Source organism: Telmatherina bonti, assembly GCF_933228915.1.
Source record: "Telmatherina bonti genome assembly, chromosome: 21".
In the NCBI taxonomy this organism is placed as follows: Eukaryota; Metazoa; Chordata; class Actinopteri; order Atheriniformes; family Telmatherinidae; genus Telmatherina; species Telmatherina bonti.
Genome location: NC_136630.1, coordinates 15,086,585 through 15,109,208, shown reverse-complemented (window position 1 = coordinate 15,109,208; position 22,624 = coordinate 15,086,585). Strand labels below are relative to the sequence as shown.

The 22,624-nt window shown below is 37.7% G+C and overlaps 1 protein-coding gene across 1 annotated transcript; it reads left to right on the top strand.

Moving 5' to 3' along the window:
* Positions 1–127: 127 nt before the first annotated feature.
* Positions 128–21,790, top strand: LOC306771907 (integrin beta-3-like; the record flags this gene model as incomplete). Its single annotated transcript, XM_079261235.1, has 15 exons — positions 128–200; positions 1,104–1,189; positions 1,602–1,806; positions 2,134–2,386; positions 5,116–5,278; positions 5,551–5,712; positions 5,823–5,918; positions 7,406–7,495; positions 7,952–8,086; positions 8,797–9,241; positions 15,333–15,555; positions 15,649–15,749; positions 16,391–16,510; positions 20,883–21,049; positions 21,690–21,790. The coding sequence occupies 15 exons, from the start codon at positions 128–130 to the stop codon at positions 21,756–21,758; spliced, it is 2,388 nt and encodes a 795-aa protein (XP_079117361.1). The 3' UTR covers positions 21,759–21,790.
* Between the last annotated feature and the right edge of the window lie 834 nt (positions 21,791–22,624).

Genomic DNA, 22,624 nt, shown 5'->3' with positions numbered 1-22,624 from the left:
TTTAGACATTTGACTCTATTTGGAGTTGGTTGGATTACAGATGAGTTTGTTCCTGTTCTTCTTAGCTTGGACTACTCACACCGCAGCTCACTGGCGGGCTGCGTCCTCACAGAGAGCCCTCACCAGGATGGGTGCTCTCCCGACGCAGAGGCTGCTCTGGATGTGCGTTTTGTTCTTTACTGGAATCACTCCAGTTAGAGGTGAGCTCGCTTTCTTAGTTCATGCATGGAAATTATATCAAATAGAATAAAGAAAACATGCCATGTGGTGACAACTGTGTTAGAAGCCTCCAACAGGCTGCTTAAAAGTTATGTTTGCAGACTGTTTTTTTTTTTTTTTTTCCTACCGGTAACATTTTGCCTGGTAGGGTGTCAGTAGTTGTCAGTTATTGGGGGGCTTGGAAAACTTTTTGGAAAGTTATGCAAGTAAAGGAAAAGCAGGACTTACATATCCGGGGTATGGAGCATTTTATGGTCCAACACATCATTGAGAAAATACTGTAATTCAAAGTGTGGCTACTTGAGAGCTAGGTTGGATATTTGTCCCGTGATTTACATTTAACATAATTTGTTTACAAATGTTTTTGCATAAATCCATGCATCAGTTTACTTCATGGGGGATAATCCAGCCTATACACAGCCAGGTAGCCAAGTGTTCCCATCTTAAGTCTTTTCTCATGCTGAGAATATAATCTCACTGTCATGACATCAAACAGATTTTTCCTTTTTTTTTTAAAGGGGTTTGAATTTTTGAGCTATGTTTTGTATAGGCTTGTACAGAGCTGGAAACTACCTTGCCAGGTAAATGCTGGGGATTAATGAAACAGACTGTTTCAAAACTTAAGTTACTTTTACTGCATTAGTCATAGAAATTTCCACTGGGCATCATTTTGTAATATGAGACTAATTGGAAGTTTAGCCCATGTTCTTGCACAAAGAATAATTCTCTCCAATCTTCACATTCATTAGAAAGTGTAATTGTGATTTTTACCTCATGTCAATTAGTTAAATCATTTTAAAGAAACAAGATTGCAAGACATGTCAAAGCAACTGAAGACGCAACATACAATCACTTTTCCTAAATGAAAATGTCATTGTTTGCAGGCTCAAATGTGTGCACCTCCAGAGGAGCCAGCACATGCAAGCAATGTCTGGCCGTGCACCCTAGTTGTGCGTGGTGTTTCCAAGAGGTGGGTTTCTTCTTCTGCTTCACTTCACCGAGGCAATCATTTTCTGTCTGCCCAGCTTGTGCAAGCGAGTACAGTCAGGGCTCCTTATCAGCCAGAGATGAACTAGTGAGGAAGAACTGTGTCTAACTTGTGAAAAAGTAAAGGCTTCACTTTTTGAAAAACAAGGCTACTACAGGTGCCGCTGGCTAAGCTTCTTATTTGAGTCCTCAGAGACTGAGACTGATTGAAGTAATATTAATAGAAAAAAAACTTGGTTTTTCATTCAAGTTAAAAAAAAAAAACTGTGGATAACTTTAGCCTGTGTGCTCTGAAAGGGTTAATAGGCACTGGTTAAATAGGAATAAGCATATTTCAACCCAGGTAAGTTGTTTAAAATAGTTTTTTATGTAAAATGTTGCACCTCTTCCATCAGGACTTTGGCCATGGAGTTGCTGCCTCATCTCGTTGTGATCTGAAGACAAACCTGCTGGCAGCAGGCTGTTCTCCATCAGCTCTGGAGTCTCCATCCAGCAAATTACAAGTGATTGAAGATCGACCGCTCAGCAACAAAGCAGCAGGAGCAACACAAGATGTTACCCAGATAAAGCCCCAGAGATTACATATCACCCTCAGGCCAGGTGAGACCTACTTGCCCCAAATGTACTCTTACTAAGTCAGTGATTCTCAGTTCCGGTCCTCAGGCCCCCCTGCCCTGCATGTTTTATAGGCAACCCTACCTTAACACACCTAAATTAAATAAGAACCCGTTAACAGGCTGCAAAGAACTTGATGAGGAAGTTCAGTAATCTGACTCAGGTGCTTTGGAGGAGGAGCATGTCTGAAACATGCAGGACAGGGGGGCCTGAGGACCGGAATTAAGAAACACTGTACTAAGTCAATTAGAAAATGTTCAATATCATTAACATCAAGGCCATCTATGAACAAAAGTGTATGATATTTCCCAGATGACGCTAAGCGCTTCACGGTGAAGGTGCGACAGGTAGAGGACTACCCTGTGGATCTCTACTACCTCATGGATCTTTCCTATTCCATGAATGATGACCTCTTCCGCCTGAGAACACTGGGCAAAGGCCTGGCTGAAGCCATGAACCGTACCACCAGCAACCTGCGCATGGGCTTTGGGGCTTTTGTGGACAAGCCGCTCTCCCCATACATGTACATCTCACCTGAAGAGGCTGTGAAGAACCCATGCTACAGGTAAAGCTGTGGACATGCTGTCCTCCTCCACTTCGGTCAACATCAGGTTAGTTTTAAGTCGCCAAGTTTAGTTTCCTGCTGTTGTTCTTGTACTTAATGCAGAACCGACTGCAAAGATGTGAAAGTAACAATTGTATGTGTTACATGCAGTTTGAGACATATTTTGTCATTATAATAAATATGGGCAGCACAGTGGCATGGTGGTTAGCACTATGGCCTCACAACAAGAAGGTTGCTGGTTCAATCCTCAGCTGGGGTGAAGCTTGGACAGTGGCCTTTCTGTGTGGAGTTTGCATGTTCTCTCTGTGTTTTCTGGCTTCCTCCTACTGTCCAAAGACATGTTAGGTTAATTGGTTACTTCAGATTGCCCATAGGAGTGAGCATGTTCAGTTGTTTGTTTCTGTGTGGCCCTACGATGGACTGACAAGCTGTCCAGGGTGTACCCTGTCTTTTGCCCAAAGACTGCTGGGATAGGCTCCAGCTTCCCCGTGACACTTCATCAGACTAAGCGGTTAGGATAATAAATGAATGAATAAATATGATTATTTAATCTCTTGCTTGATTGGTGGAAATCAGGTTTCACAAAATGTTGTAATATTCCTTTTTTTAACAATAGAAATGAGCTGATGTTATTTTAACTACACATGTGTTTCTAATCAAAGTCTACACTTTTGATTTGTTCATTCCTGATATACTCACCACTGTTGATTTAAATGGGGTTTCGTTTTTATGTCTGCATGTGGGAAGTAGCCTCATTATCCAGATGATGTCATTGTTGTGTAGACATCTTTATACGCAGCACTTTTTAGTTATGAGGCAGCCGGAGTCACAACACTTGTTAAAGGCTCATTCTGGCTCTAATGTGTGCTCAGTCAGCTGCTCTGAATCATCCGCAGGTAACTTACTCAGAGCATGAGTGTGTGCATGCAAGGTAATGTTTGGTAACTCCACCCTACAGCTTTTCTGAGACAGATTTAGTGGTTTAATTTCTCTTGGGGACATGTAATCTAGGTTTGCACTGTTTCTACCCAGAGCCAGCCTTCAGGAATGTTTGGATAAAAGATAAGACAAGTAAAGAACTGCACTCCATACAATGTATAGACGAAGAATAATCTACATGCATATCAGATGACAATATTTCATGGTGTTATGTATGAGAATTTGAAGTTATAACACATAAAGGATTTACATTCAAATTCAAATCTGATTTATTTTTATACAATGGTCTGGTCTGCACGTTGTGCTGTTCTAGACTAAGAGTTATGCATTAAAACCGTGTAATGCACAGCTCCTCTTTGTTTAGTCCTTACCTAAAGCACTTTTCATGCCACAAAGCAACACAAAGCGCTTTACATAGTTTAATAATAAAAGTTAATGAATGTTGAAATAAAATAAGTCATTTAAAAATATTTTAGAACCTCTTTCACACACAGACACAGAAATCTTCTACATTCTGGTACAAGGTTAGGCGTTCAGTCCGGAGTGTATCTTCATGTTGAAGGACTACGGGCAATCTCATTGCCCCTGATATGTTCAGTGGTGTGTGATTGTAGATAAAAGCACAGTGTATATAGTGCATAGCTTTAATATGAAGCAGTGCAAGAGTGTCTGTGGATTTGAGAAAAGCAGACTTGAATCCCTTTGTAAATCATAGACATAATGTTTAACAAAGGGTTCCATTAGTGGGGATGATATACAGATCGAAGCAAATGAATAAAGCATTTAATGAACACTGCTTTCACAAAAAAATCCTATTATACAGAAACAGCTATAACTGTTACCAAATACTGGAACAGAGTCAGAGGAGAGCAGCTAGATTACAAAGCAGACTAATGAATGTGGACTGCACACCCACTGTTATCCAAAAATGAGCTATTGCAGAGAATCCTGTTTCTCAGAGAGAGGCTACTATAATTGTGCCATTCTTGTTTAGTTGACATGTTATTTTTGAAAAGTCTTAAGTTAAATATCTTAACACTGATCAGGCTGAAAATGTGTACGAGCTTGGCCCCCTGATGTCTACTAGAATATTTTTAGAATATTCTACTATATTCTGTATTCTACAACTATTTAGAAATTATATTGGAAATGCAACTTGTTGAAACACCATTTAATGCCAAAACATAAGATATTTGATGTGGTCATTTGTGATTGTGCCAAAAACAGCACACTTTGCAGTTATAGAGTGCATATTTGAAAGAAAAAATTGTCATCACATTTTGGTAAATACTTAAGAAACACTTGTTGTTTTACACGTGTTCACCACATTAAACTGGCGAAAAGGTTTGCATTGAGGAAGGTGGAGTTTCACATATAACTACTAAACGGTTGAGAACAAATTCTGTTTTTGCTACAGATAATTTATTGTGATTGTACTTTAAGATAACTCTTTTGTCATTCAGTTACTTGTTTTCCTTTGCAAACCCAAGTTTGACTGAAACAAATTTTCTTGACAGCTGCGTTATGTGGTTGGGCAATGCCAACCCACTCATGCATTAAATCATGAAGTTAAATTCATGTTTATGTTTCATGTTTAGCACCTAGAATCTGAAAAAGTTAGCGAGTTAAAGTTTGTATGGCAAAACAAAAGTTAAAAAAAATAAGCAGAAAATCAGGTCAACCACAATCTTTGTTCTGGAGAACTTTGTGTGAGCATCAAAAATGCCGACGGCAGTTTGGGTGAACCCTGATTTTCATTGTTAAACTGTTTGTTTCTGTTTATTTGGCAGCATTAATAACACCTGTCTGCCCCAGTTTGGCTACAAACATGTTCTATCTCTGACGGAGGAAGTAAGTCGCTTCACAGAGGAGGTGAAGAAGCAGATGGTGTCCAGGAACCGAGATGCCCCGGAGGGAGGCTTTGATGCAATCATCCAGGCTGCTGTGTGCAAGGTGGAAACATACTGCATGAACACATGCCACCTCTGCACACATTGTTTAGATTTTATTTTACATTCCTTTTCTCTTATGTCACACACATACTCTTCTCAAAACCTTTAAGGATTACTATAAGAAAACTTAACACAATTCAAGAAATGAGTAGAACTTTAGTCAATGCGAGAAAAAGAAACGTAGCTGCTTCAAATAAATGTCTTTGGAAAATGGAAGTAAAATTAAATCCACTGTCATAAAGGTAATTTAATTTTGCCTTACATGGAAACCAGGAGCAGATTGGTTGGCGTCCAGGTGCCTCCCATCTCCTGATCTTCACCTCAGATGCCAAGACTCATGTGGCTCTGGATGGTCGACTGGCTGGCATTGTGCAGCCTAATGACGGACAGTGCCACCTCAACTCTGATAATATTTACAGCATGTCTACTACCATGGTTGGTGTATACTTTTAGAAGTATATAAAAAGACTTTATTTACACATGAAGCCCTGTAAATGTAGTTTAATTCTGTTTGCACTAACCCCACTCTTCGACTTGGCCTGCAGGATTATCCGTCTCTTGCTTTGATCACAGAGAAGATGTCAGAGAATAATATAAATCTCATCTTTGCAGTAACCAACCCAGTGGTTTCTCTTTACCAGGTGAGTTCATCGCTGTGCAAATTCAAGGTTTACTCCAACCTTTGAATGCAACATATAAAGCGGACATAACACAACACTAAAGTAATTCAAATAAAGAAACTGAACTAATATATTTGAGCTGAGACTGAGAGGGGGATACCTATAATCAGCTCATTTTGAACATACAGTAGTATTTTAAAAATTGGTTCTCCAAACCTCATTGGTTTTAAAGAGAAATTCTTGGATGCTGCAAGAGGAATGGAAACTTTAAAAAGCACAGTATTCATACACTGAAAAATACAGACTCAATTCCTCATAAACTAGCAGTGGCAAAACCAAACATTTGACCATGTAATCACATAAACAAGTATTAAAAAGTACAAACTCATTTCCTCCAAACAACAATTATTTTTGTTTTTCCAAAAAAAGGCTTTGTTTATTTCAGCAAGACAATGCCAAACAACATCCTGCATATATTACAATTATATTGATCTTAGAATAAAAGAGTTCTATTAAACTGGCTGGTCCACTGTCCAGACATGTCACCTGCATACAGCACACACACACGTAGGAAGCAGTATGAATTCTATTCTACAGTATTTTAGCAGACACTTTTATCCAAAGCAACTTACATACACACTCAAAGCCCAATAGGCACATCAGAGGGAAACTTGGGGTTCAGTGTCTTGCCCAGGGACACATCAGCACATAGTCAGTGGAAGCCTGGAATCAATATTTCAACTTTCCAGTTGCGAGCTGACTGCTCTTCCTCCTGAGCTACAGGCACCCTAAATAAATAAAGCCAGACTGAAGAAAAGAGATTCACTTTGAAAGATATAACCACTAATCACCTCACTTACAAAACACAGACACTAAAACACTACGACTATAATGGCATAAACGCGTGCCTGCTCATCACACAGTAAAACAGTCACATCCCAGTGTTTTTAATGTGTTGCTATTAAAATAGAAACAATGATATATACTGGTATATGTTTTTAAACAATAAATCATTCATGACCTGTTTTAGCTATGTTGTCTTTACTTTTTAGATTCCACTCCATGTTGTTAAATTCTTGTTTTTCAGAATAATATTGTTGAAACGATAAAAGCAAGTACTGAAAATGTTTGTGAACACCAGCTAAGGAGAAGTTAGACTGTGCCCCGCCTATGCACTTTCAGGATGTGTTTGTCTTTTTTGTGTGACCCAACTCTGAGGTTAAGAGAAACCAAACCAGGCAGCATGATCGCTTATTGGTACAAGGGACTGACATCAGTGCCTACTTATGTTTTTATTCTGCTCCACTAATACGCTTATTTAAAAAAAACAAAAAAACATTTAAGATGTATTTCTCAATATTAATTTCAAAATTTCAACTCATGAGAAAAGGAAACATTTTTTTCTTTTTGTACTTTTTATTGGTTTTATATTTTGCAGATATGAGATGTATATTTCATATTTCTAGTGTCAACAGTCTTCCAGTCTGACTGTCTCCGTGTTTTTGCAGAACTACAGCGAGCTTATTCCTGGCACCACAGTCGGAACGCTGTCCAATGACTCAGGAAACGTCATTCAGCTCATACTAAAGGCCTATGCTGTAAGCTCATCAGACACACATATACACACACACATGTACTTGGCTAGACAGTAATTTAGGGGATGACATGTGCTTGTTGACACACACCCATAGTGCCTGAGTAATGTGTGTTGAGCCACAGACTTAGCAGAAATTCCGCAGCGGCTGAGGTGTGAAGTTGAGCAAATGTGGGCGACTTCTGGCTGTTTTTATTATTTATGATTCATCTGAGCTTAAAAGAATGCAGACAACAGGTGGAGCTGAAAAGCTTTTCTAGAATAACTCTTGACACTTGATTTTTTTGAGTGCTTTTACAAAAGAAGTTACCTGCTTGTTCAAAATGAATGGGTACATCTGTCCAAACCTTGAGCGCATTTAGAGAAAGGAATTTATTGTCACACATAGAAAATGACCAGTTTTTAAATTATCACTTATTTGCAAATGTTTTCTGCTGTTTTCTTTTGTTTGCACTGACAGAGAATTCGCTCCAAAGTGGAGCTGGAGCTCCAAGGTGTCCCAGAGGAGTTGTCCCTGTCCTTTAACGCCACCTGCCTGAATGGAGAGCTCATCCCAGGCCTTAAATCCTGCTCTGGGCTCAAAATCGGAGATACGGTTAGTTCTGCAACGCTCCTCTTCTTCCAGCAAATAATTTGCTTTGCAATAGAACATATCTGACAATGTGTTGCCAGCTTGTTTTTAACTTGTACAAAATTGTTTATCCTTTAAAATAAGCATAACCTGTATTAATGTTACTTCCTTAAGCTATTTTCCGTTTGTTCCTGGACAACATGCCAGCTAAACTTTTCCATGTCCCTTTCTGTAACAATCATATTTCTAAAAGTGGATTTTTCCTTTTCCTCGTGGTGTCAAATATAGGAAGAAGCAGATCAACGCTAATGCTTCTTGTCCCTTTTCCTGCATTGTTCTTTTCATGCCAACTTTATTTCTGCAAATTTTTTTCCTTTATCTTGTGAGGCTTTTTGTTGGTCCCGACTCAGTCCAGGTGACATTTTCTGGCCTCCACACATTTCTTTCTCTTTCTCTCAGCTCCTCTTATTATTTCCATATATGGATGTCTGTCAGATGTAGTGACTGCCCACTTTAGGACATTTACCAGATATGGATGCAATTCTGACTAAACAATTATTTTGACGAAGTGCATTTAAAGTCATTAGTTGTGTTGCCTAAGTGCTGTTTCGGCATTAACTTGATAAAGATGATAAATGAGTAGCTATTTAATGAACATCAGGCTAGCTGCAGATCTCTGGGAAATAATTTTCGAAAAACATACATAGCTTTTGATCCAAATCTCTCTCATCCAGGTCTCATTCAGTGTGGAGGCCCGGGCTCGTGGTTGCCCTAAACAAAAGAAGAAAACATTCATCATCAAGCCTGTGGGCTTCAAGGACTCCCTCTCTATCACTGTCACCTTTGAGTGTGACTGTAAGTGCCAGGCCAAAGCTCAGCCGAACAGTCCCAAATGCAGCCATGGAAATGGAACCTACGAGTGTGGCATGTGTTTGTGCCACCCAGGCCGCTTAGGGCCATACTGCGAGTGTGCAGAGGGTGACTACAATCCCACCGAGCAGGATCGCTGTAGCGGACCTGCAGGATCTGGAGGATCTCAGTCTGCCATCTGCAGCGGCCGTGGAGACTGCGTTTGTGGTCAGTGTGTGTGTCACAGCAGTGACTTTGGAAAAGTCTGGGGGAAGCTGTGTGAGTGTGACGACTTCAACTGCCTGCGATACAAAGGAGAGTTATGCTCAGGTAAGGTTTATTAAGGTAGAGGTTTGCATTTCTTCAGCTTTTTAAACCTTTATTGGGCAAAGAACCATATTTGTGTACTTCTTTGACATATAAAAGGCTTCTGCTTGCTAGTTGATGAAATTATAGAACCATACTGAGTTCTCCGCATCCACCATCAAAGACCAGGCTGCATACCAGCTACTTCACTGAGAACATTTTTAGCTTAAAAGTTTGAATAATTAGTACTGGCCACTTAATGAATTATAACTATTTCAGAAAAAAAGTATCCAAGTTATAAAGCCTTGTGTTATTAAAACAACACATCTCTCTTTGGGTGAAAATTTAAATTTACAAATATTTGCTGTCAACCAGTTTTTTAAAATTCACAGTATTAATATTATATCTTTGGTAATGACCAAAATTTTGTACCAGAGAGGCCAAAACGAAAAAGCGTGGGCATTTTTCTCTTAATAGATGCCAATCTTCTGCTAGTCAGCAGTTTTACTTTTATTTCCACATGTAGTTATTCAAGTTTTTTATCACAAGCATTTATACTTTTTGTATGGACGAGAATCTGAATATTGACTTAACTCTTAATAGGAAAATGTTCTGATTTTCATGTTTACAAGAATTGTGTGTTGGACACTCCCATCAAATCCCTTTTTACATCACTGAGTCTGATTAATGTCTCATGTTTATGCTTTCTCCCTTCATGCCATTGTAATATTTGCCAAATTCGTAGCTTTTATTGTAGGATCAAGACACAAAAAAAAGGTTTTTTGTTTGCGTGTTTGTTGTAATCAGAATCCATTTCTTTTCTTCACTGGCTCGAACTTAAGCTGCATGCAGTACAGAACCACATCACATTTTGCTTTGCGATTCATTACACATTTTTATATCAGCTGTTATGCTATTGACTTAACTTTAAAAAGAACTGAGCTTTTATTACTTTAAAGGTCTTTTTTTTATATCTAATTTGATCCAATTACCATAATCTAAAAACAAAAACCAGTCATTAAGAAATCCTTAAGCATTTTATTCCATCGACAACAGGATGAAGACAGCAAATTAAACGTTTAAAGCGGCAATTTGGAATATTTAATACATATTTGCTTATTCTGAATTTAATACAAGTCGGTTTTTTAAAAAAAGCTGCGACAAGAGCAACAAAAGAGTTGGAAAAAGAGCCCAATCAATCAAGGTTACAGACAACAGGTCAGTCTCTTGACTAGGTGTAATATAAAGCTTCCCGGAGAGGCTGCATCTTTCATCACTCTTCAAAAGAGAATAACGTTTGGTTAAAGAATATAAAATGTAACTTTTCTTAACATAAACTTGTATATAAGTCGGGGATATTATTGTATACAGCCCACATTATGAAGTCAACTTGAGAGAAAAGGCTGAAAACCTAAATTAAAGGGTTGTGAGCACCACTGTATTAATAGCAGACACAATTCTGTTGTAGAAAGCACTTCATGGAGTCAGTTTGTTGCTGTATCCAAAAGTCAAACTTAAATTGAGAGAAAATGGAGACAATTGTGGACATTATATCCTCTCAGCTAAAGAAACAATAAACCAGCTGTCATTTTATTTTTTAAAAGCCATTCAACACACATGGCAGAGTTAACTCCCACATCTGTAAAGTCCCGATTAATGCTAAATGATACAAGGTTTTTTCTTTAGTTACATGTTAGAGAGATAGATACATGTACAACATGACTTTATTGTAAAGGTGTCCAGGTGCTAAAACAGCCTGACTGCTGACCAGTCACCAAATGAAACTATCTGACTGGTTATAAAAGCAAAAAAAAAAAAAAAAAAAAAATACAGCAAACTTGGGAACTTTTTATAGGCTTGAAAACATTTAAAAGAAGAAAAAAAATGGGTTGAAGTGAAAGGTGAAGGAGGATAAAATGACCCTCTGACCACTGTGATTATTTTGTATGGCTTTGGTAGAGTTTCGTGTTGAGGCTGGCATTTCCCTTAACCATGCTGACTTGCCACCCACTTCATCTGGGAAGAATTACATACAATAACAACCCCCCCCTGCCCAGGACACAGGCTTGATTCACAATAAACATATGGTGTAGCATGTCCACTGTGTGCGAGTGAAAGCTTTCAGGTTGTGTGTTTGTCTCAGCTGAGCCAAGGTTTTTGTTCCACAGGGATCAAAAGCATTTATACAGAAAATGCAGTGACAATAACTTTATGCAGTTAGAGAGGTACTCTGGCTTCTCTGAAAGCTTGTGTTATGGAAGCGATACAGTAACAGCTATTTAAAGTCTTCAAATATCATAAAAAAAGACTGTCATAAAAGAATTATATTAACATGATAATGTTGGAAATTAGTTTTCGTTGTTGCACGTAACTGAAAGTGTCTGACCCAGCTAGTCCTCCACTTGAAACAATCAAACCTTCTTGGGTTTTGGTTGGTTGTACAGATGGTTGTAGAAGTGCAAAACTCACATCAGGTTGCAGTAAACAAGGGGTGCACAACTCTCCAGGCATGCCAGGTGTTGAGGTGTAACCTTTGGCCCTTGCTGTGCTTTGTGAAGTCAATAACAGCGAGTACAAACTTAACAATAAGAACTGTTTATCATGTTTTAAAAAACACAAAACATCTGTAAACTTCAACCAGTTTTATTGGTATTTAATGTGTCTTTAATCTTAGAATGCGTAAGACATAGATGGAGAGTTGTTTTAAGAGAAGATGTGTTTAAAATGTTTTAGGTGGTATAACTTAGTCTTAGCTCAACTTTCAAGGAGGAGTCCTACCCTTCAGAGAGACCTTTGAAAGCAATGTCTCAAATGCATCCTAGCCCTGCTTTTGTTTTACTAGTCAAACAATTATTTTGAGATTTTGGGTTTTCACATTTTGTTTTTGTAGTTAATTGAGTGAAGATGAGAATTAAAAAGAAAGGTGGGACCAAGTCTGAACAGTAGCCACTTAGTAATGAAATTATTGACATATTGGAGCTTTAGTGTCATGTACACAGACAGGTAGCTAAGTAGCAGGAGAGTGGATGGTCCTCATTTGATGTTTATACACCAAATCAGCTACATAATTAATTCAATTAAAAATAAGACAATTAAATGGTAAGTTCTTAGACATTGTGGAGCTGTGTTCACAACTATGTGGTTTCCTTTCTCTATAAAATTAATATGTTGGACACACTGGGGGTTTCTGTAGATAATTCTGAGTTATGATACTGTTTTTTGAAAAATGCCATGTTTGCAGAAAGGATGCAAGAATACTCTGGTGGCAACTTTGCTGCTTGTGTGAAGTAATAGGTCTATAAGTAGTCTCTTAAGATATATCTCAGTTGGACTGTATTCAGATTTCATATAAATGCAGGCAGGATCAGAATTGTCAAATGTGGCTTGAGTGATCGGACATCAGTGTTTTCACTAGATTTTGAGTGTTTTCATACCTGCTTTTTAGCACTGACCACTTGTGATTGGATCACCCAGGATGTATGTTAGCACCAAGACCTTGGTACATGTCTCAGGACAAGGTCTAAGCACCTACTGAAGTAATGGTGCGTTTAATTTGTACTTGGAAATCAGAATTTTTGAATTCCCAATTGCAAATATAAGAACATTCCTTGAAGTTAGAAATACAACTTGGTAAGTCAGTACAAATGTATCAACCCTGCCTTCACCCAATAAAGATTGCTGCTCACAAATCAACGTAAACTGATGCCAATAAAAAAAAAAAAATAATAATTTTTATCCAAACAGGACTTTTTAAAGGTGAACAAATCAATTTTAATGTGCTAAGTTGTTTCTTTTTCTTTATTGAATCAATAATTTCACAAAACAGAAATACAATGCAACAAATGTGTTCTATGAGTCACTGTTTAAATGAAAAGTCTTATTTATAAATGTTTAAAAAAGGAAGCAGTGTGTGGGGGGAGGGGGTGAGGTGTTACTTTTCCAACTTTGTAATCAAGAATAAGCTTCACTTGCATATGATGTCATTCCCAGATCTAAGTTCAGACCATTTCGAGTCAACTCAAACACAACATAACTGAAAGTGTTTCGTAGATGGCTGCCAAGTTGCTAGTTCTTCCATAGCGCTAGCTAATTAGCATGCCAGCTGTGGTATATAATTTTACAAAGCAAAAATATCTTCATAACAGCTGGTTTATAAAACTTTCTTAATGACACTGGTTTATTTTTCAATAGTTTAAACAAAAAACAAAACAAAACAAACAAAAAAAAACTAGGAAGTGCTTTTGTTTTTCCTATTTTGACCACTGCTCAAGAAGCTAGGTCTGCTTTGCTGAACACTGGGAACAGGATATCAAGGTTCTTTGGTTCTATCCAGAGAAATCTCAGCTACACTTGCAAAAACAAATGAAGTTCACATATAAATGTGCAACCTTAAAGATGCATCACTCTTCATTCCTATTACAACATTCAATACAAATATTTTCCCAACTGTAAAACATCTTTGATAAAAGAAAGGAAAAAAAAAAGCACCAGACAAGAAATGTAAACACAGAAAGGAGAACAAAAGAAAAGTCCATAATGCAAAGTTCTGACAGGGTTTTTTTTTTGCTTTATGTTTCATTACATCATCACATCTTATATATCATTCACCCCTCCTCTTGTGCTCTCACAGAGAAATGTTTTGCTGTACTCCCCAAAGTCCATAAAGTAACATGAAATACCTTTCTGCTTACTCATTGGTTAGTGTGGTGTAATGAGGCTAAAAATAAACCCATGTTTGGTCAGAAAGGGCCATGTGGGAGAGTACTGGAAATGTTCAAAGAGTGTGTCTGGGCAGAACATGGTTTGCTTTTGTCTTGAAATCCCTTATTCAGTGTGAGGACTATTCTTCTTCTTCCACAGAATGATGTAATTAGAAGCCAGCACTGCTGCGGTCATGTGGTAATGATAGTTTGTTCATGGATCATCTTTTATCCAGTCAGTCTGTCCGAAACAGCTTCCTGTCTCATTGTTTATCAGAGCATTGTTTTCTGTGGTAATAGGCCACAATGTGTTTTTGCACTGTCACTCATACTGACACGCACTGGATACCCTGAATAAACAAAAGCTAATGATATGCAAAAATGTCCTCACACATGCGGTGAATAATGCAGCCAAAAACTTGAAAAGCACTCGGAGAGCGCAAACCTCCGCCAGAGGCCAATGGCCCTACCTCACAATGTTAAAGAACCATGTTCCAACATGGTTCCAAACGGTGATCCTGATCACCACCAAAGTTAAATCAGTTCTTCCTTTTCACGTTTCCAACAGCTCCTGAAAATTTCATGAAAGTCCGTTCATAACTTTTTGAGTTGAACACTAACAAACAAACAGATACACAGCAGGTAAAACATAGCCTCCTTGGCGGAGGTAATAAAAGTGTTGCGAATGCCACAGTCACACAATCAGGTCTCACCTTGTCAAAGATTTTATCAAAAATCTACTTCAGCTTTCCAATGTTTTCTGTGAAAAGTCAGGAGCCTCAGACCTACAAACGTTTGATATATCAAACTTCTCTGCAAGAAATGTTAACATAATATTAACTTGTTTATTTTAATAGAGCTAAAGTTGTTTTGAATATATAGGGAGTAACAACAAATCAAAGGTAACAGATACGAGTCAAAAAATATTAAGAGTGACAGAAGATTGGTAAAGTAAAAGCAATTGTCCATAATAAAAACTCAATTGTTCCACAATGAAATGCATTATGTTTTAAATAAGTAGGCTAGATTTTTCTATATTTCTATTTTTCTTATATACATACATACATTGGAATTTAGCATGTTAATTATGAATAATTAATTCTAGAAAAATGTGTATACATATATAATGTGAACTTTAAAAACCATAACATATTTAAGAAACGACTCTCACTCATTCAGGTCATATTTATTTCAGCCAATAAATATTCCATCATTAACTAATTTACTATCTGCGCCCACGTTTTTACCCAGTACTTTACCACTTGTCATATGTCCTTTCTTGTCTTTATTATTCGGTCTCTCATTGTTTCTGTTATTGTTGAATATTTACCAGATTTGTAAACTAAAGTTAAACCAATAACCAGACTTATAGCTGCTGGTTAGAGAATATTTACGCTATGTTCCTTCTCTCCCAGGCCATGGTGTATGTAACTGTGGCTTTTGCCAGTGTGCACCAGACTGGCAGGGAGATAACTGCAACTGCTCCAGACGCACTGACACCTGTATGTCCAACCTGGGTTTGCTGTGCAGCGGTAGAGGTCAGTGTGTTTGTGGAGTTTGTGAGTGCACACAGCCAGGAGCTTACGGGGCCACATGTGACAAGTGCCCTACCTGCCCAGATGCTTGTACCATGAAGAAGTGAGTTTGCAAATTGATAAGAGTTGAATTTACTTTCAGTAGGATTTCTTTGAATAAAATAATGCTGTGAATTCTTTTTGTTTGTCCTGTCAGGGAGTGTGTGGAGTGTAAACACTTCAAAAGAGGCAAGCTATTCGAGGACAACACCTGCAGTCGAATATGCAAAGATGAGATTGTGCTTGTGGATAAACTTGGTGAGACGCAGCTGATCAATGCTCATATTTTTTATATTAGTCACTAATAATGATGACAAATTGCAATAATCATGGTAAATTATCATTTTTAAATGTTAGATGTAAAAACATGAGACTTTGATGACAAAACTTTGGGCTTACACTGTAGAGGAAAATAATTAATAGCTTTATGATATTTCGAATCCTTCATTTCTAAATGACCTCACATCATTCATAGTGTCATAAGTTTGTCATTCAGACAGTATCATCAAGAACAACAATGATCTTGCCTTGCAAACCAGGTAGTGAACAGGATAAAAAAAAGAAACAGGTTAAAATGAAAAAATAGTGCTCCAGAACAGAGTTCCAAAGCAATCCAAAATCCAAGCAGAAGAAACTAAGTCTGAAAGAGATCAAGAACAACATGGGTGATGAGGAATAAGCAGAGAAAAATGAATAAATAACTAAAATAGCCAAAGGGTCAAGTCATTTCTAAATAAACCAACTAATAACAGAAAATACAAAAAAAGTTCAGTTTCAAAGTTCTATTGACATCCTACCAGCAGGATGAAATATGTGTGGGTTTTATTAATTTTAACATAATGTTGACTCATACTTGTCTTAGCTAGCTGATTAAACATTTCTCATAATTATTTCCACAGTGCTCCATGACACTAATGCTGTGAACTGTACTTACAAAGATGAGGATGACTGTGTGGAGCATTTCCAGTACTATGAGGACGCCAGTGGCAAATCTATCCTGTTTGTCATCAAAGAGCCGGGTAAGAGAGGTCCATCCCTAATAGAGACCTGGGAGGTACGCTGAATGGAGGGATCAGTGGGTTAGCAATGTATAATAAACTTAAAGGTTGTAGAACAAATGGGTGTAGTGATTGAAGCCACTGTAAAATCCTAAAGTGTAATCACACTGGAAACAGTTAGATGCTCACTTAGACAGATTCAAATTAAAATCCCATGTAGAACACATACAGCATTTAAGTAAATAAATAAATAGTTATTATAACTGAGTTGCTATGAGGAGAAAAATGGACAAACAACCAATCTTAAAATTCAGTCAAATCTGCCAACATCTCTACATGAATGAATAGGTGCATGTTGCTGATTGATGTAATCTAAGAATGTTGGATTTAAAGGCTGTGCTGCCCTCAAGTGACCAGAAATATTTTAATATAATAAAATACACTGTGCTTGATCTTCATAGGGTTTCTCTTATGAGATTGACAGAAGAAAAGCTGTATTAACATAACAGTTAAAACAAGAACTGAATCACTAACAAAGATATGTCGCTTCAAATACAAAAAAAGGGCAAAACTTCCCCTTTTGCCTTGAGGTTTTTCTGCACCCAAGCTTCATTTGTCACTTCTCAGCTGTCTGCTCTTAATCTGCTTGTTAGGTGGCCAAATGGAGAGAGCATGGGGTTCAAAAGCCTTTAATGACCACTATTGCCTGCAGAGAAAGGCTGTCCTTTGGACTATACCTTTAATGAATGTGTGTGTTTAATTTAAGCACAACTGGGGATCAGAGAAGTGCCCCACAATTTTCCTTGAAGACAGACGCACCCCGCCGTGTCAAAGATGGTTGTAAACAGCGGCACTGCTCAGGAACCAGGTTCCTGCTGACTCTACATATCCTCCAGAGGAAAACAGAATAGGCAGCAAGTGAAAACTAAGTGAACCAAAGAAAGACCAACAACACAAATGAATGAAAGTATGATGTTTAATGGTGTGGAAATTATTTTGAAAGTACTAATGTAGAACTATTTGTTTAAGCTGTGAGACTTGTAAGGATCAAAGGGGTCAGCTGAAGAGACAGTTATAGAGCAAAGTAAGGATGAGAATCTGAGGAAGAGGAAAAGGGCTTTGATGTTGGCTGTAAAAGTTCTCTGTAGGATACTTAACAGTTCTGCACACACACATACGGTACATGCTTGACACCACGCTGAAGTACTGACAATGATTAGATGTTTCAAAAATACTTCTAGTCATACAAACAAACAGCTATTTTTGTATTGGTTAAAAACCCACAAAGACTCGCTAACATCGCTAACATCTGGCACTTGAGTAGACTTGAGACTTGTGAAACAGTTTTATTTAACAATAAGTCCTGCATGAAATGGCTCTGGAGTAGACTCAGGTTTTAATCAGCTACTGAACGGCCTATTCATTTTGGCTTCAGTAGAGTGCATACACCAATTTTCACTGAGGTTGCAGTAGTCGGAGCAACAAAAGTGAAATAAAGATTCAGTTCTAGTGGCATCAATGCAAGAAAAGATCCTGAATATCCCAAAAAAGTTGAAAAGAGGTCACATGATCATGAAATCATCCTCTCAAAGTGACACATCAGCAGAGTATTATCACCTCAATGCAGACAACTTTAACATATTTTGTTCTCTCTTACTGCCATGGACTGGCAGCCTGTCGAGGGTTCACCTTGCCTCTCACCAGCTAAATACTGGGATAAGCTCCAGCTTCCCCACGACTCTGAATTGGATTAAGCAGTTTGGGAAATTGATGGATGGATGTCCTCTCTTATTACAAATGCTGTCTATTAAAATTAATAATGGATACCATTATATATGGCCCCAAGATACTAAAGCCAGAGAAGCAGATACTGTACTGCTGGCTGGGCACATGATTATGCTCAGAAATGTACTAACAGAGTCATGAGTTATGACCATGTAACAGCATAAAGAAAATAGCGTTCCCATTGTGGGTATTTGGTTTGCATGTGAGAGCAAAATAATTCCATAACATTGTGCATAAATTGAAAGTAACTTTAGGAACAGTTTGTGTGCCAATCACACACATTTTAAGATTTCATACATTTTTGTGCCATCATTAACAGAACACATGGTTTGGGTTGAGTTAAAAGTACAGTGCCTGAAAAGCATGTTGTATGACCTTATATGCAAAACAAGACAACATCTATGGTATGACTTGATGCCAGGCTGTTCAAACTGTGTCTTTTCCTAATGATGACACTGTGGTTTACTGCAACAGCATATCATCCGAAGTTGATCGCAGTGTTAAATCAAACGTATCCATACCTAATGAGAGATCATAGCTCTGTAGTACAATGCTTGTTCAGTTCCAAACACAGATTTTGTGTCTCACTGCCACGTCATTAGAGCGTAACCACAGTTTATTGTAATTTACATGTTCCCACATTAAACCTACTTGTATTCATCACATAATTATGCCATTCCCATGCATTACTAACCGATGACCACATCTAACTACCCATGAAGACGCAATAAAACTTAACTCATGCTCCTTTTTTATCTCATGGCCTTCCAAGAAAGATTTTCCACAGATGTTACCAGAGAAGTTCCACACCACCAGTCATTGTAGTCTCTTTCAGCCAAAGGTACTGCTGTTGTTGTTTACTGTGGTTAGAGAAATTAAAAAGAACGAGAGGGGAAAAAAGGCTATTTTGCATCGTGCAATAAATGAAAAATGAAAAAACTACAGTAGTTGAGCATTTAGTAGCTAAAAAAAACGTGCTATATCTCCTAAAGTGGTTTAATAGAACCTTAAAAAAGTCAATACACCATCAACATCAATACATGAGGAGGCCAGCGTGGTGATTACAAAAAAAAAAGAAAGCTGTGTCTTTTCTTATCCTGCTATGATTGTTTCCAATGAGAGAAATAAAAAATATCTGTTGAGATTTGAAAGAGAACAAAAAAATGTCCATACAATTTCAAGGGCCTTTCTTTCCACCTGAGACTGAACTAATACTCTTTATCAGAACTGTGCAAGTAGAGTATGTAGGTAGGTGTACTTGGCAACTGAGTCCTGTTCAGTTCAAATCAGAACATATCAGGCAAATCCAGACATCTTATCGGAAGTAACCCAAACATTGCAAAATCCGTAGCTGATAGTGAGATGCTGACTAAGACAATAGGCTTTTGGGTTGTTACACAACTTTGACCTGCGTTCTCTTCGCCTCACCGATACACCCTCAGTTTGAAAAACATCCTTTGACAAATCCCTTCAATTCACACAGTGTTAGTAGTAGTAGTAGTAACTTTATTTCGAGCAGATGAACAAAACCAATACCAAGATGTACATATACATAACCAAAAAAAAAATATATATATAAGCTCGAAAAGGAGTGGGAAGAAGAAAAACTTATTAAATCCCACCCCTAGATAACACAAATCAAAACCTTACAATACAAAGGATGCACGACACAATACCAACAATGGTCATGAGTAATACCAAACAATAGTAACGACATGACTTAATACCAACAATGTTAAGTTCACTATTACCAACAATGGTAAGGGACAATAATAAATAACTTAGTATTGTTATAACTCATCTTCACTCAAAAACAATATGTAAATAGACTGTAATATAAATAGACTGTAATACAATCATAAAGATTGTATTAAGCATTTGATAATCAGCTCAGTGTTGAGCTGATTATATATCCAATTTCCTCTGGAAACTCCAAAAACTATTATGGGATCACTCTAACAAGACGTAGGTGTAAAATGAGGAATATCTCAGCAGTGCTTGGCCTTATACGCCCCCCCCCCCCCCTCGCATCACTCAGAAACATATTTGATGGTTAATTTATAAGCAAGTTTTCCAGAACAGCTAATGATAGGGGAAGATAACTGAGGGGAGCACAAGTCATGTATTCTTCCACTCTGGTGATGGAATGCTTCATGTTAATGGCTGCTGTCAGACATCTAATGTGTGCACTTTTAGAAACTGTGCAAATCACATTCCTGATGCATTTTGCCAGACCATAATGAGGAAAGGGAGACTTGTGGCCCTGCTGTGCGATGTTACTGTTTTCCACTGCAGCCTGTCTTCTTTTACTATGCAGTGTTTACCAGCTTGTTCACAACCATTATACTGCCCATATTCTCCTCTCACTTTAACTGATACATTTAGCAAGAGTTCATGCTTTTCTGTGTCAGATGCACATAGTCTTGAACCCAAAAATGTTTAACAGCTTTTTTGGCGAAGCAGTTAAAACAAATCTACATTTGGGTGAAACAACACACAAAGAGGAAACAGGATTATGAAACCAGACTTCCTCTAGCCCCGGTCTATGCTTGTCCTCTCCTATGTATCTAATCTACTCACCTCTTTATCTCTTCCTGTGCTTATTCAGATTGCCCCAAAGGTCCAGATATTTTAGTGGTGCTTCTGTCAGTGGCAGGAGCCATTCTGTTCCTTGGCTTGGCTGCTTTGCTGATCTGGAAGCTGCTGGTTACCATCCATGACAGAAGAGAGTTTGCCAAATTTGAGGAAGAGCGCGCTCGTGCCAAATGGGACACGGTATGTGAATCTGTCGTGCAAGTAGTTACTATGAGCTATGAGTGAGTGTAGTAGGAAACTGGTCAAATATTAGGATTTATTTTATAGATCAGTTGCAGTTGTCAGCATTCATACCAAATAAAGCTTCCCTTTTTTGACTGTTCCTCAACCCCCTCAAACCCCCCCCCCACCCCCAACCTACACCCACACACACTTACCCACTTAAAAGGCCACACATGCCGCAAATTGCTCCTGTTTTCTGATGCTGTTTTCTATTATTTTTGTGGCATGCTGTTACTCCCAGCAGAACAAAATCCAACCAGCGGAAGGGCTGGGTTTAAATTAGCCAGTGCTAATTAGCCTTTACTAGTAATTGGCCTCTTTGTAGCCTCAAAAGCACACCACATGCCTTGGATCTCAAAAGATTACTGTGGTCACTGAGTAACAAGTGAAAGCACAAGCTACACTTTTAAAAAGATCCAAAACTGAACAGAACATTCACAAAACAAATGTTTAACATGTAAAAACAAGAAAACACAGATTTTACACCTTAGTATTTTATCATGTAGTGGATCTTTAAACTGCTTTTGCAGAATTTACAGATATTCCAAGATAAGTTTGTGCTCCTGAATCTCTCATTAATGTGTTTTTTCTTTACCAGGGGCACAATCCTCTCTACAAAGGAGCTACATCTACCTTCACAAATATCACATACAGAGGAAAAGACTGATGCTACTGAGCAAAGATGAAGAATAAAGGAGGGAAAAAATGGACTTTTACCATCCTTTGGGTGAAAGCAACAAATCATGTGCAGGCTTCTACTGTCACAAGACAAGAATTAATAATTGTTGTAAATATGTAGAAATGATTCAGAAGACACATTTTATCAGGGATTAGACGTTCATCCATCCTACACTGATAAAAGTAGAAGATACTGTTTTGTGTGTTGTAATGACATTTCTGTTTTTTTTGTTTACTTTTTTCCAGAAGGTTTGGATCCCCAAAGAGACGCAATACCATAGTATTCATGTAAATATTTGCAGCCTTCAGAGTCCTTAGATATGAAAGAAAATGTTGCTGAGGCTTTATCTGCCTGGCATGATGGTAGATAATTTAAATTTAATGTTCAATTTTAAAAAATGACATTTTATGTTCTATTATACCTATTTAAATTGAGATTCCCTGCTTAGGTGTCATGTGATAAACTTATTGCAGCTATGTTGAATTCTTCTGATGCAATGTGGTTTGGAATAAACTGTTAAGTGTTTGTGGGAGTGTCTTTTAGTCATTTTCTCTAGTGTGGTAAATTTTCTAAGCATGTATTTCGAGGTGTGGACAAAAAAGGCAATGTTTTATTTTCCTTTGAGTAAATGAAGCATGTTCATATGCATGACAACAATTAACCTGATATGCAACACCAGTATCGCTTATTGAAACCTGAAAAACACACCAGAATATACTAAAATAGTTATAGTTTCATTTGACAGTTTTTAATTACAGTCTCCCACATAGAATTTACATAAATCAACTTCACAAGAAGTCTCTTAAAAATTAAAAAATATTCCCTATTTTTGTAAAATATGTAATAGATACTTT